This window comes from Leptidea sinapis, chromosome 2, assembly GCF_905404315.1.
Source record: "Leptidea sinapis chromosome 2, ilLepSina1.1, whole genome shotgun sequence".
Taxonomy (NCBI): Eukaryota; Metazoa; Arthropoda; class Insecta; order Lepidoptera; family Pieridae; genus Leptidea; species Leptidea sinapis.
Genome location: NC_066266.1, coordinates 15565101 through 15581707, shown reverse-complemented (window position 1 = coordinate 15581707; position 16607 = coordinate 15565101). Strand labels below are relative to the sequence as shown.

The following is a 16607-nucleotide window of genomic DNA, read 5'->3' as shown; positions in this document are numbered from 1 at the left end:
ATAAATCATTGACCGAAAATTTTCTCGCGTTAGGTTCATTTTCACGTGTAACAAATTTTTAGATTTGCCGCTAATTCATAAAAACAAATGACAAATGAATGCAATATACTACATTAGGTTACCAAAGAGCCCTATAATTGAAATTAAAAAGAAATTTTCATTGGCAATGTTTCTAACTGGCCAGTTCTTACAAAGTACATATAAGTTATAGGTGAGATGTGCTTGAGTCGTGAGGAGGCGAGAGGCAAGAGCAAGTCGCGGCGGAAGGACACCGATTATAAAAATGAGAATAATCGTAACTAGAATTAGATGAATTAATCAGATTGTATAAAAATACGCAATTATTTTTATACTTCTTAGTGCATATTATATCTATTGTTTTGGAATAGTTTTTTGAAGTCGGTTGTCTTTTTGGTAATTTTTTTATGTTTTGATTTTTAGTGACTCTGAAATACACCAACAATTTTTTTTTAAATATAGAAGAAGATCTACTAAATTTTTCAAAGCAGCAATGAACGTAAGCACATTGCAATTTGATTACAGACAGTTTGATATCTGGACCAAATTGCAATTGGTACCATGGGAAACACCAGGTTTCAAACAAAAATAAACATTATTATCAAAATCGGTTTACCCAGTCGAAAGTTCTGAGGTAACAAACATAAAAAAAATAGCATCGAATTGAGAATTCCTCCTTTTTTTTAAATCTGTTTCATCTTTTCATTTTTTGTCTGCCCTTACATTTATGAAAGTTTCGATGTATATATTAGGAAATATATGTTTATATTATATAAATATGCAGGATGAAATTCAACTCGTGGTGTCGGGTACGGCCATACCGCTGCGGGACCCCAGCACTGTGAGTGAGGAACAAGAGGGCAGCGAGTGCATCACGCAGGATGATGACATATTTGTACTGGATGAGGAGCAACTGGTGAAGAGTCAAGCGGAGCTAGTGGAGGATAAAGGAAATGCACAGGTACCACATAAGTTTTAACCACGGACTAGTAAAAAAAATAAGGACTCCGTGTCACCTTACATAACAGTGTAGCACCAAAACAAGCCGATAAACGTGTAAATACAAAGCACGCACACACTTACACGCTGATAGGCCGCCATTATGAGAATTGTCATCGTCTGTGCTGTGACAGATCAGTTTGCGTCTCAAAAAAATATTTTAAAATAGCCGTCGCGCGTTGTGAAAACGTGTAAAAACAATACTACACAACTTAAAAAGTGTTATGGAATTACATTTCACAGATAGAATAGTAGTAATCACACTTTTTTTGTTCTTTTCATAATACAAATTAATTCGATGTTTGGAACACAAAACCTCTACAACGCGTGATAGTAACATCCAGTGTGACTGGAAAATAAACAGGGACATTACCCGAAAAATTTGGTAATCCATAATTTAATGGTGTTCTAAGTAGATAATTCATTTTTTTATGAAAATAAGGGTTGAGACGAGCAGATCGTTCAGCTAATGGTAAATGATACGCCCTGCCCTTTAAAATGCAGTGCCGCTCAGGATTCTTGAAATACCCAAAAATTCTGAGTGGCACTACAACTGCGATCGTCACCTTGAGACATAAGACGTCAAGTCGCATTTGCCCAGTAGTTTTTTTTTAGTCTTTACCAACTATTTTTTAAAGTAGTGTGGAAGAAGTAGTGTGGCCCATATTTGCGTGCTTTATAAGGTGCAGTTACAGCCACATAATGAGTATTGTTCCCATCTTTGAGCAGAGCTGCTCGTATTGTCGGGGATCCAGTACTCTGTGAAAATTTCCATTACTTGGCGTTGTGGAGAGACGTGGCGTCTATGACATAAAAGTATGAATTGTAATTTTGTCATTCTAGGAAGATAACGAAGTACCGAGAACTGAATTTAAGACCCTTTACCCTTTATATAAGTGTTATTGTATGGTGTGAATTTACTAAGCAACCAAATCACTATAAAGAACATAGGTAGTTGTTTGTTCTCTAAAAATCTACTTATTTGATACCACGTCAGTGGCAAAAAAACGAATTTAAGAATGAATTTTGTGTAGGTAAAAATAAAATAAGACACGTTAGTATGTCATTTAATATCAGTTAAAACAAAGATATTGCAAACAAGACACGGGCACAGGAATTAAACCCGCAATCCTTACTTTCAAGGTGTAACTGTTTATGTAATTTATTTATTTACTCATAATATGGCCATATTTATTTTTATTTAAGAAAACAATCTGACTATAAGATATTAAAAAATCGGAGTAACAAGTAACGTGGCTTTGTAAAACTATGACTAATAACGGGACAAATTTGTGTTATCTGGTATCCCCCCTAACTGCACACACATTAGCGTAATGTTGCTTCACTTCTTAATATCATGGCGCGGAGTCCTTTTTTTTTTATTCGTCTGTGGCTTTAACATGTGTCATAAATAAAATAAAACAAAACTGCTTTGAGAGAAATGAAACGTCACAAGAAACTCCCCCAGTATTTTCGCTCTTTTAATTAGATTTAAAAATAATTGTAAAGTATAGTTTACTAGGGGTGGCTGAAAAATAATCCTTCTAGCTATGAAAAAAGACTTGGATCGGTAATTAAATATTTTATTTTCAATGTGCAAATATAATCTGTCAACACTTATGACATTTGTCAGTTAGTGACACCATACCACAAAATAAGGTAATATATTTTTTTAAAAGAAACTAGTCACAACGGGGCACAAGTGGCCACTCTTGCCAGCCAACTGGACTATAAGGTTGCTGATTGATCTCTGTTTGAAGATGTTTTTAGCTTCATTAGCTTTTCCTTAATTTAATGACGAAGTTAATGTTAGCATGCCTTATATAAAGTATTCATAGTTCTGTTTTTAGGCAGACAGTCTATCCATCAGAATCTCCACTACATCCCGAAAAATGGCACCCTAATACTAGGCACCCAACATCTGCTCAAATTCAAATTCAAATATTTTTATTCAAAATAGGATTTAAAATCACTTATTGAACGTCAAAATCTACCAGCCTCAGACCTGAGAAGAATGGGCGCAAGAAACTTAGCGGGCTTTTTTTTTAATATAAAATATGGATTACAATGTAATATCGTACAATAAACATTTATAATTAAAGAGCCTGAGGGTGTTCGCTTTATTCCCAGTCCGTGGTGTCATTAAGAAAATCGTTTATGGTATAATAACCTTTCCCACACAAACGTTTTTTAACAATTCTTTTAAATTTCGTAACACATTTGTTTTGTTCATTTTCTGGGATCATCTCTCATTGGACATTACTAAATGTTTATGATTTTATTAAGCTATTGCATAGCTTCTAACTCGGGCCTTAAGCGTGGAGACCGAATCCAAAAATTGCTTAACATAAATAACCTAACACCCCACTTACTAGATGTACATAGATATTTCGCCACGGTCATTACAGTTGCCGTGGAACAGCGGTTATCACGTATGCTTTTTGTGCAGAAGGTCCCAGGTTTTCCACATTAAAGTAAATGCAGAAATAGGCCTTCCACCACGGGGATCTTCTTCAACGCTCTCGTGTCAAAACTACTTAGACCAAAATTTTATCATAAATTGATTCACAGGAATACCCAAAACACCATTTTAGTATACGCTTCCGTTTCTAAATTGTGGTATTGCCTAAATAAAAAATATTAACGTATAAATACAAATTTTATCTTAAATTTCAAAAAAGGACTTAACTAAGCAGCTTATATAAAAATGAAGTGGCCCGTACTGTTAAGAAACTTTCCGTTAACAAATTATAATTAATATCACCTCCCCTCGTATATATTTAATCGAAGTGATTACCCTCGTTATCTTTACATTTCTGCCATCTCACAGGAAGGGAAGTAGGCTTTGTTGTAGAACTGTGGTATTTCGAGCTATAAATAATAAGAATAATAAAATTAAAACAAAATGTGCGAAATTTACGTTGCCAAATGTAAGGCAAGGACATACTAAAGTAAATATTAATGACACAGGGTTGAAAATTGATGATAATGCAGTATTTTTAGGTATAACATTTAGATTCCAAACTTCAATGGAGGCCTCATTTATACACAATTTAACTAGTAACCGACGGGGTCCTAGCACAGGACAACTTTTGCAGATTTACTCGCTTTGTGATTCGCTTTCGATAATCTGATATAAAGTTATACTTCTTTAGGCGCGCTATGAAAAAATTATGACAGTGAAATTTTAAGATGCGCGTGTATCACTGTAACGCAATAGTAATAGTAACAGGTTGAAGTTGGTTCCTCAAATTTTCTGATGTTTGCGTCATTCGTTGTTTTTCTTTTTGGATTCTTCATCCATTATTGGGACAGGCAAAGGCTTCTAGTCCATACAGCCGTATTAGTTATATAATAATTAATTTAACTACTTTAATTTAAACCGTCAACACCAATTATATTAATAGATTCATTCATCTCGCTCACAGTACTTCAGTGATTCTGACATTATTCCCGTCCATTCATCATCGAACGAATCACACTCAGGGTTTGCGTTCAGAAGAGCGTTGAGCGCGGTGATGATGCGGGATATAGGTGAGTGTGCGCCTTGTGTGTGTTGTTTGCAGCCAGGAGGTGTGTGTCTGACGACGCTGAGCTGCGTGGACGTGGACGTGGACGTGGGGGCGGGGTCGGGGGCGGGGGCGGGGGCGGGGGCTGCTCCGAGTGCGGCTCGGCGCGTGTGCGCTCTGCGACTGCTGTTCGTGCGGGAGACGAGCGGCGTGCGAGAACTGGGCGGGCTCAGCGGCTTCCTGCACACCTTCACCTGCGAGGTATCACCGCACCAGCGACAGACAGCAGATGAAATACAATACAATGCTAAAATGTTTATTACAGTCATTATAACGCCACGCACAAATTTTATCTTTAAATTACATCTTACAATTTTAAATCATATAAGAGAAGAAAAAAAATCGTATATGCTTTAAAAACATAATTTTACGAACGATGTGGGACTCGAACCCACGATCTCTCGCGTTTCGTGCGACTGCTCTTCCAAATGAGCTAACCGTTCGAGTGAGTCAATTTCCTAATATGCAATGGGTTGGGCAGGTTATCAACTGTAAAGTAGATTCTGTAGATGAAACCACAATCTGAGAGTTGAACAAAACATTCAAGATTTTATGACGATACGTTACTGTGTATTAATTCCAGTAGTGAGGGTTATATACTTTAAAAACATAACAAACTGTTTGTATATACTAAGTTAAAGGAAATAAAAACAGCAATATAATATTTAAAGTATATAAATAATTATAGTCTTCTCAGTGTAATAAATTGACATGCAATATTGTATATATATAGTATTTAAATTGTTATAAATGAGAATGGGTACATGTATACATTATGTAAAACTAATAAATCAAATATATTATCTACTATAAATCATATATATTTACTTTTACGTTACTACAAATTAAATATAGTATTATTAAAATATTGTTTAATGTTAAAATACAAAGTTAGGTTCATAGATACATAACACACTTAATTATATGTATAAAGAATCTAAAATATATATTTTTTTGTTGCATCTTCCACAACGGTATTTATGACACAACTTGTAAAAGTGGCTTCTCGAACATACGTTTTACTCAGTGGTTGAATTTTACAAGATGCCAGTTATTTTACTAATGGTAATACCTACAAAGGTACACTTATTTTACAATACGTAAAAAAAATTTTTTTCTTTTAATTAACATAACATATACAAAATATTGTATTATAGTGAGTTAGGTATTTCCCTACCTATCTAAAATGAGACTTGGAATTTTTAATATACTAATTTTTTTTTACTTGTAACAATGGTGTTTAAGGATTTGAATAATATTATAATTGGGTATCGTCAGCGTACATATGATAAATACTATTTTTATATATCAGGTTATATCAGCACTGTATAAATTGAAAAGCAGAGGTCCCAGGATTGATCCCTGGGATATACTTTGTCGATAGGTGTACGTCTAGATAATTTATTACTACCACCATCATTAGTAACATTAACTGTTTCTGTTTTTTTTATTTAAATAGCTACTGAACCATTGTGGAGTCTCCGGGCTCAAACCGTAGTATGTCAGATATTGAACATTATTAAAAAGTACAGGACTAATACTGGCTCAAATATTCAAAATAGAATTTCAAATCACTTATTGAACGTCATAGACCATTCGTTATTAACTGAGAAGAACGCGTGCAAGAAACACTGCTTATATTCTCAAGTCAGGATCAGAACTAGTCGCTAGAAGTTTGTATTATATAATACAAAAAATTAATTTAAATTGCTAACATTGTTATCAACATTTAACTGCATGTGTACCTACCACAGCTAATATTATATTCGTATCATATTGTTTACGATAGAATTACTACCTATTTAGATACAATCTTTGTATTGTGTGAATTTGCATTACTTCAACACATTTCATTTCCAATCGTTTCGAAATAGACTATAAGAATATTGTTTTATTTTTTATATTTTAGTGTTAGCTTTATGGCTTATACAGACATAACTTAACTTATATACTGTACTTAAATATCTTATTTATTACGGTCAAAAATATTCAATAAACATATCTATAACTCATTGTGTTATACTCACAGCTAAAAGTAAAAAACGGAAAAAAATTACCATTAAAATTATAAATCAATTTGTTCAAGGAAGAGTGATAATCCTTTAAGTATTGTATTACAAAATACAGTCTTTTGACGTAAAAACTACACAACGACATGATAAAGAATAAACTAGCATCACTAATACGCACACACACTATAACGCATAAAGAATAAACTACCTCAGGACAGGGCTACCAGGACGCCACGGTGTCGCATCAAGTCGATTCCAACAAAATATATAAAGCTCTATTTTTGAGATTTTTTTATGAAAATAAGGGACGAGACGAGCAGGACGTACAGATGATGTTAATCAGGATTCTTGAAAAACCTCAAAAATTCTAAACGGCACTACAACTGCGCTCTTCACCTTGAGACAAGATGTTAAGTCTCATTTGCCCAGTCATTTCACTGGCTAAGGCGCCCTTTACACCGAAACACAGTAATGTTTACACATTACTGCTTCATGGTAGAAAAGTGCGCTATTGTGGTACCCATAATCTAGCCGGCATCCTGTGCAAAGGAGCATCCTGGTACTCACCTGGTGTCCGTTTCCGACCATCTGGGACGCGTCATGACTGGTGTCTGTATGGTGTCTAGTTTGGTAGCTTACGGACAGTACCGTGGTGTCCCGGTCAAATATAAGCACTTACTGGAGCATCAATAGTCGAACGAAGTCGAAGTCATTTCAAATTGACTAAAAGAGATAAAAAACGTTCCACAGCTAGTACAGGTTTAATAATAGGATATCAATACCCGAACGGCGTTACAAATAAATTTAGCATAAAGCTATACCTGAAAATAAACCAAAAATATGCGAAATGTTGACTATATCGCTGACAACACTATCAATACAATGAATGTCAAGTTCAACGCGGGAAACGTTATATGTCCGAATAAATCAGTAATAAGCAAATAGTCTATTTGTAAACATTTAGCATATTCTTTGCTTATTCTCAGGTATAACTTTATGTCTATTTTATTTGTAAGGCCGTTTATGTTTATCTAAAGAATGAATGTACAATCAATATTAGAAGGTTATGTGAGTTGTTGATGCGATGTACATGTGTCGCAGGTGCTGGCCATCGTGCGCGCGTACACGGCAGCGCTCGGCGGTAACGCTCTCACCTCGCTGTACGTCACGCACCTCATGTTGCAGGACAACGCGCACAAGAACCAGGTGATCACTTCAACATAATCACTGTATTTGAGCATAGTTTCTTCTTACATTTCACAAATAAGCACCTAATGAATTATCTAACTTAACAATATAGCTTATATAGGGCACGACTACCAACTGTGTCAATTGCTCACAAGTGTTAGTAAGTAAGTTGGCACTGCAACAATCAAGTTAAAATTTATTTTACTAAAGATCTTTATTTAACTAAAAACCAGGCCGTTAAATTGTAAGACATGAAGTGGATTGACATTCTACCGTTTAATATATTATATACTTATACTACATTTTATATAAAAGAGTTTCTTCGCTGCACTTGTAATTTTTAGTAAGTTTCACAAGAAGTAAAATATCAGAAGAGCCATCGCAGCAATATAATATCACTAGTATCAATATCGGTGTCTGTATTATGTATTATTCGTATAAAATAGTTAGTAGTAATCTGAATATTAAGTAGGCTAACTAGTTATATGATTTATAATATGGGCTGAGAGTTTGTTATCAGTTCTTCTCCCCATGTCATAGCCCCTTTACGAACTGATGTAGGTTCATGATACTTACCAATGTTGTCACTCTCTATGTTAAATAAATATATTTGTATTTCTGTACGGCAGGGCCAGTGCCTGCTATCGGTCGGCGGGGACGTGGTGCACGTCACCTACTGACGTCACAATAACTCCCACCACCTCCGTCTATCTGTGCTCATGTTCCTGTTCAATGCTGACAATTGGCTCGAAGCAAAGGTTTACTTCAAACAATAAATCAGTGCATTAATTGTAATTATTATTAACAATATTCATTAATTATAAAAAATATATTTTGAAACTGAAGGAATATTAAATATAATATTACGCGGTTGTGGTAATTAATAAACGTACTTAATAAAATAATTAGTTTATTAAAGAACTGAGAAGATATTAAACAGTAAAAAGGCAGACAAGCTGGTATATATTTGTTTTAAAGGTTTCATATTTGATCCAGACTCGACAGATAAAAGAAACGACAACAGTGCCACACGATGCGCGCTGGTTGCGTGCCAACACACTAACAGAAACATTACAAAAATGAAATAGAGGACTGCATTAGTGTGTCTTAGCGCTGGGACGCGTTTACGAATCCGACAAAAATAAGATATTTTTCGGTAGAGTTTGTGATGAAATGAAACTAAATCTAACAAAACTAAATATTACCACAAATAGATTACTTCTTTAAATCCAATTAGCGGGAAATTTTTGCTTTTAAATTTTGATATTTTATGTCGTAAAAACGATTATCCGTTACCTCTTCAGACAAAATTTACGAAATGGGGATCAGTTTTCTGCTACTACTTATATAATTTTGTCTCTTAAAAATTACGTAAGGAATACAGATATAATATTTTCAAAAACATGGGAAATAAATTAATGAATAAATAATCTCAGAAAGAATTAAAAATTAATCGTCTACAATTCATATATTTTTCTGATAAGCATGAGCTTTAAAGTGTAGTATTAAGGGTTATTTTATTTTGTCACTCCGTACGCATTGCACAGAAAGATCTATCGAAATTCGAAACAACGTCAGTCCGCGCTCGGCCGCCCTCGTGAGTAGACACTGCGTCGGTTATGAGCAGCAGCTCGTACTCGGAAAGATCGCTGTACGAACATGAACATTCTTTAGAAGCTCTACGATACTGTCTTTGATACTTTACATATTTTGTAAGCAGTCAGATTTTCAAAAAATTATGTTTCTGTATTTTTTTGAAGAATTAGTGATTTTTAAGTTCATCTCTAAATATAAGGTCTATATTAAATCGACATCGGGTCAAAATCGAAATCCAAGATGGCGCCTATGAAAATTACCAACTTCTCTTCATGGGTGTCATTTTCATGGTTTTCGGGGTGAACAATAACGAATATCGGGTCAAAACTGAAATCCATGATGGCGCCTATGAAATCTACAAAATTTTCATCGTCAAAATTAGAATTCATTTATAAACTTAAATTATATTATAAAAGGCCTGTCTAACAATATCCCATATGCTAAATTAATTCTTCGTTCCCTAAATATATAATATTTACGTTTCGACTTTTCACCCACAATATTTACATAACACATTCCGCTACCAATCTAATTAAAAAATCTCAAAATTTATTTTGAATGACCTATCTAATGAAACCCTACATGCAAAAAAAAATTTCATCCTTTTTTTAACAACAAGAAGCTCTATGCTTATCAATTATTACCACCATATTATGTGAAGAAGAGTTATTTCAATAGATATTGTAATCATAAGGTATAAGCTATTACATTAATGTAACGTATATCTTCCTTAATCCCGCATTATTTTCAAAAGACCAAAGGAAATGTCATGTATCAAACTTTCAAAAACCTATCCAACGATACTCTACAAGGTAAGTGCCCAGTATTTTTTTCAACTCCACTTGTAGGGGAGGTTTCCTTAGGGGGGAATACGAGGAGGAGGGAGTACGTCCAAAGTACCAGACAACACGAAAAATGGCGTGCGTACAAAATACACATGTCAGAAGTGAAACTTATTTGTGAAAACCTATTTTTAAATCTCGTTTATATTTAATAATTATGCTAATCTGTTCTCTAAACCAATTGATTTTTGTCAATATTAGAAATTATTAGATGTTTTACTAATTATTATTACTCATTAAACCTGCACAATACAAAGCTACCAGAGAAGATGTTCTACTTACTCGCGGCCGCGCGCTAAACCTGCTTGATACAACGCTAGTAGTCAATTTGTGTTACTTCATAGCGGTACCGCCTGCTTCATGCTACATTCGCATTTTCTCACTCTATCTCAATCAGACTCAATCTCCCTCCCCTCTTCTTGGATAAAAACGTCCCTTCATTTTCGTGACACTTTACTCCGTTTCATCCGTAAAAATTATACCCTCATGCGGGCAAAGAAGTTTCACTTCAAAAATGATCCCAAATTCGTTCTCTGCACCCTCGAGAACCTCGAATACGATATCCATATTGTTAAAATCATAATTTTGCGCGGCGGCCATCTTGTATTTCAAAAGTGATCCCAATTTCGTTCTCTGCACCCTCGATAGCCTCTGATCCGATACCCATATTGTTGAAATCATAATTTTGCGCGGCGGCCATCTTGGAATTCAAAAATGACCCCAAATCCGTTCTCTGTACCCTTGAGAACCTCAAATTCGGTATCCATATTGTTGAAAGGGTAATTTTGCGCGGCGGCTATCTTGGATTTCAAAAATGATCCCAAAATCCTTCTCTGCACCCTCGAGAACCTCGGATACGATACCCATATTGTTGAAATCATATTTTGCGTGGCGGCCATCTTGGATTTAAAAAATGATCCCAAAATCGTTCTCTGCACCCTCGATAACCTCGGATCCGATACCCTTATTGTTGAAATCATAATTTTGCGCATCGGCCATCTTGGATTTCATAAATGATCCCAAAATCATTCGCTGCACCCTCGATAACGTCGGATACGATACCCATATTGCTGAAATCATAATTTTCGCAGCGGCCATCTTGGATTAAAAAAAAACTGCGTTTACTGCAAACGACGTTATGCGACAGAATTGCCATCTAAAGTTCTAATATTTAACTACTAAACGAATACATCAAACAATTATCAAAATTACATAGGTAGGTATTAAAAAAAATTCAAACTTGCTAAAGTATCAAATTCATTTGATTCCCGCTATCAACTTTAAGTACGTGTATGTGTTTGAGCGGTGTCAGTGTAGTGGTGCGATTCGATACCTCTCTGTTTTGAGAACGCGTCCTTAAAGCTAAGGAAAATACAAAAACACACACTTTATACTTATGACAATAACGCGATATTTAACAATAATTATCAAAAGTGAACTTTAATTATTGCAACTCGCAACACGCGCATATTTATACTATAAATACCAATGGATTACATTTGAGTTCGAGAATTGAGATTTGAATTAGTTTGTGAATCACATCAATGTTTTCCGATAGGCGTAAAAAAATATTGCGCAGTTGATTAGCATTGTGATGATCGTTTGATTAAACTAATATAAGTAAGTAGTTATAATTATACAATGTCAATATTATTTATAAGTGTTTATTATACTCACGTAGTAACTATCAATCATTTGTATGATGTAGAAGGTTTTCTTGATGACTTTTTTGTTTTTGATATACTTGTAAGTGTCACTAATGTTTATGTTTGCGTAGCCTTATTTTATTGGACACTGAACTGTGTAGCTATCATTATTACAAATCTGTAGGTACTTATTTGTAATTATATTTTGATATTAACAATGTGAGGTAACTAAGCAGAAAGGACTCAAACCACAAAAATGCACTTTTTAACCGACTTCAAAAAGGAGGAGGTTCACAATTCGATTTTTTTTTATGTATGTTCACCGATTACTCTGAGATTTATGATCCGATTCAAGTAATTCTTTTTTAGTTTGATGCTAAATAGATGCCATTTGGTCTAATTTATTACACTACTAATTGGAACGAAGTTCCTTACGGCGGACTTGGAGGGGATAGGGATTTTGCTGCGCGACCGAACTGAAAAAAATGTGATAGTAAAACCGTAAGAAAAAATCCGTGGAAAAAAGTGCGTGGAATAAAACCGTAAAATGAGACGTGCGCAGGCGCGACAGTCGCATACACAAGCGAGTAGTGTATATATTATCTATATTATTATATTATATATATATATATTAATATATTATTAATATATGATAACGATACTATGATAAGATTAATATATGATAGCATACTTAACTCTATTTTGACCAAAGTGTGGTTTGAGTCCTTTCTGCTTAACTACGTCCAATTGAGATATAATCATAAATATTTTGATATCTCGAACTATTCAATAATTTTTGTGTGATCACATTTTCATTCAATTCACAATAAACCTTATTTTCGCAAATGAGTTGCGTAAAACGTAAATAAATAAAAGTAATAATTTTTTAGGAGTTACTGAGATGTAAAGAGTTACAGTAGAGCAAAATAAAGCACGGCGAAACAGAGCAGCCGTTACAGCGACAGTAAGTGACAGCAGAGCATAGCTCCGTCACTATCAAATGACAAATACATGTCATTAATCATATTAAACTAGCTCATCTACATCTACATATCTATTATCACATGACAGGAAGAAGTCATTTTAAATTCGGAGTAACATTATACTGCGTTCATTATTAACATAGTATAGGTGAAGTTAAGTGTGTGCTTTCTCTACATATATTAGATGTTATCTTCCAAGGATAAGCACGAGGGATTAGGATGCCCGGATTCCACCAAGATGGTGACGAGACTAGAGGAGAGGTATCAGTTAAGTTTCTATTAATATTTTGTGTACAACGATCAAACCAGAGTTACTTAAGATGTTCCTTCAAAATATATTATATTATATTTTATATTCATTATATTCATATCTTATATTCATTTTTTAACGTTAGAAAGTTCATAATTCTTCTATTAGATATTATAAAACTACCATTTCCCTTTTCGGACTGATTATAAAGTATAACAAGATACCGTAATAGTGAGAAGTATGGCGTCCGCTATTGGTCTCTTCCACGGAGACGCCCGAGCAGAGTTGTCTATTTTTTCAGATGTTAGGTCAATAAAAAAAGAGAATCATTTATTTAAATATTTCCTACAACAACTTGTCATATGACGTTATATTTTGACGTACTAAAGTAACAGTTTTTGTTTCATATAAAAAGGGTATTTTAGCGTAGGTACTCTATTAACATTATAAATGATAAAGTACACCTGTATTAAATAGAAAATGCTCGATGTAATAGTGCGATTGGCAACCCTCACTGTTGATCCCTGGTTACTTCCACAGATGTGCCTGTGACTCTGTTGTCATTTGTTATTCAATCACATTATATCGAAATTATGCTCTTGTTGTCAAATAGCTGTATAAAAGCAATGCTATTTGTTTATTATAAAGGCACGCCAACACGAGATGCCCAGGTTGCTTCACCACCAACCATCGGTGTAAATCATCGCATATCAGCTCCTTGATGGAATCCGGGCTTAACGTTATTTTGGGCATGACCTTCTAAAATGTACATAATTAACTTCATTATATGTAAGACTCATCAAGAAAATGTAACGAAGTAATAAATTAAGTATATCAATAAACGTATTGAGTAAATAACCATTGACAGACTGTATAATTGTTCTTGCCATGTTTTCATACTTTTACACAAATAAAGTTTGATTTGATTTGGTTTGTTTTATTTATACTTCATTCTAATATCACGTATTGACACGAAGCTTATTAAAGTAGTAGGTATAGTAGCAGTAGATATATTATATATAATATATGACTACAAATTATACTTAAAATATAATAGGCACATATCTATTATATATACTGTAACAAGGAGTTCTTATCCTAACGTATACGTCATACGTCACCAATCGCGTTAAGAGATACATTGACGAGGCGTTGTCAACCAACGTGCGTGTTCTCTTGAGTGCTGAATACATGAATAGGTTCATAATTTCCATTCATTTTGTCTTCGTGTATTATATTAATATACTTTTATTGTATTACTTCTTGATTTTTGTTCATTATTTGTAACATTCTTATAGTTTCTTATATGCGAAAACTGACAATGGTAAATAGATGTATACTTTTTTTAACCAATTTATGTCATATAATAATGTGTGTTTACCTAATAAAATAAAATTAAATAAATATGCTACCGGCCAAAACCCATTCTTGGATAAACTAATTTTTCCTAAGCCAAATCAGTTCATCCTTTTGGTGATAGGATAAACCGGTACAGACTAGGTTGAATTAGTTTCTCCGATCGGCCTTTGGATAAACCCTTTTAGCCTAGGCTGGACTAGTTGAGCCTAACATGAGAATAAGTTTACCTCAGGATTAACTTTATTACTTTCTATACTACTCCTGCAGTTCTGCTCGTATCCAGGCAGAGCTAGTATAGACTAGGCCAGTGGTTGGCAAAGTGCGGCTCCAGAGCCGCATGTTGCTCTTTGGATCCTTAAGTACGGCGCTGGAACGAATATCCGCGGAAGGCGCATCAATATTTTCATAAAAAAAAACTTGTTTGGAAAAAAATTACATCTTATTTTGATAAATTAAATTACGCTCAAACTTTTTAAGGAAATGCAAGCAGCAAGCAAGCAATGTTTAAATATAAGTTTACTCAACAAGCAGATTTGGCTTTCAATTTTTTTTTAATTGTTGTTATGTTCATATTTGGCTCTTTGGCTAATAAGTTTGCCGACCACTGGACTAGGCCAAACAATTCATAATCGTTCACGGTTCAGTTCATTAAGAAGATTTCAGTAAGAAGTAAGTCATTATATACGAGTGGATTGCGGGTAACATACACACGTCGACCTATGATGACCTGCGTGTACACTGTAACAACGCTTTCACGATGCTGCTGGGACCACAGTGTGGCTGAAGTGCTGCTTATTTATTCCAGATTCCCATACAGATGATTAATACTACAGCATCCTGAAGATGATTGCTGCCAAATCAGACTGTTCCACACAGAGGATGGACTAAGATTGCGTTGGCTTGATTAAATGACTTGAATTATATAATAATAAACCTACGCAAAACTGTTTATTAACATACTTCTAGTTACGATCTATGTATGGACTTTTTGTCTGAAATAAATGATTTATTATTATTATTATAAAGAGGTTCATTCAAAAGACGGAGAGCTTCACAAATACATATTTATTTAAAACATTACAATAATAATATATGTAATTAGTTATAAAAGGAAATGCGGAATGACAACAATACTTACAGCTATAATACTTGGAGCTAAGTACGAGCTATATATGTACGATATATGGGGATTCTATACAATCAATGTTTTGGACAAATTAACCTATGTTCATGTTCGGGTAGTAAATCGGGTCGCTGTGCGTCGCTCGGGGTGGTCGGGTCGCTGTGACGGACGTGGTCACGCCACTCGTCAACGCCTGCGCCCGAAGCGCAAGAACGAGTGCACGACGTCCTGTCGCTTCATGCCGCTGTCCAGGAGCTGAGGGTAGTCTCGAACCAGAGCTGGGGACCAAAACAATAACTCTTACTTAAAGTGATCCGCGCGCAATCAGCATACCATGAAACCTTGGATAAATAACGCAATTTTTTTTATGACAATAAGAGAGGACACGTTCAGCTGATGGTAATTGGTACGCCCTGCCCATTATAATGAAATGCCGCTCAGCGTTTTTGAAAAACCCAAACGATTCGATGTCTGATTCGAGCGGAAACTGGGGTGCACCAGACCTGCAGAGATAGGGACAATACCTACTCTTTATTATGTGGCCGGACCTGCGTGACCTTGAAGTATTGTTCATGACTTATCATCACGTGAACGAATGTAAAGCAAAAATGCCTTCTTAGGAACTGTTAGGTGACCGCCATACAATAATGTAAGTAGGTAATTGAATTGGAACCAAGCAAAAAGAGTTGAATAGTAAATGGTGTGAAGTGAATCGGCATGTGTGTTATAACAACTGGAGTTACATTTTGGTGTCGGGTAAATATTTTAGATTTAATAACAGTCTACTGATGATGAACCGGAAACTACCTAGGTAACACTGAAAATGTTGAAAAACGGCTTAATGTAGAAAGTTGCCAATATTTTTATTGTTTTTCGAAGTAATCACCGTTCCTCATTACACATCGTCGCATTCGATGGAAGCAGTGGGCCCATTCTTCCTTAGGGGCTCTTCTATGGCATTTTCGTACGCTTTCACCGCATCTTCATGACTCGAAAAGCGAATACCTCGAATTTTATCTTGT

At 34.8% G+C, this 16607-nt stretch overlaps 1 protein-coding gene and 1 long non-coding RNA gene across 2 annotated transcripts in view; both read left to right on the top strand.

Annotated features, from left to right (window-relative positions):
- LOC126973150 (C2 domain-containing protein 5) overlaps nucleotides 1-4664 on the top strand; it is a gene marked incomplete at its 3' end in the record, with an annotated part of 38279 nt that extends 33615 nt beyond the window's left edge. Inside the window, exons 8-9 of the mRNA XM_050820305.1 lie at nucleotides 803-979; nucleotides 4584-4664. Of these exons, the coding sequence (XP_050676262.1) occupies nucleotides 803-979; nucleotides 4584-4664 (258 nt within the window). The remainder of the gene's footprint in view (nucleotides 1-802; nucleotides 980-4583) is intronic.
- A 2-nt stretch (nucleotides 4665-4666) lies between these two features.
- Nucleotides 4667-14030, top strand: LOC126977554 (uncharacterized). The gene is made up of 3 exons (XR_007732235.1): nucleotides 4667-4787; nucleotides 7700-7804; nucleotides 8416-14030. It is a non-coding gene; the product is annotated as an uncharacterized LOC126977554 (long non-coding RNA).
- Nucleotides 14031-16607: the final 2577 nt, after the last annotated feature.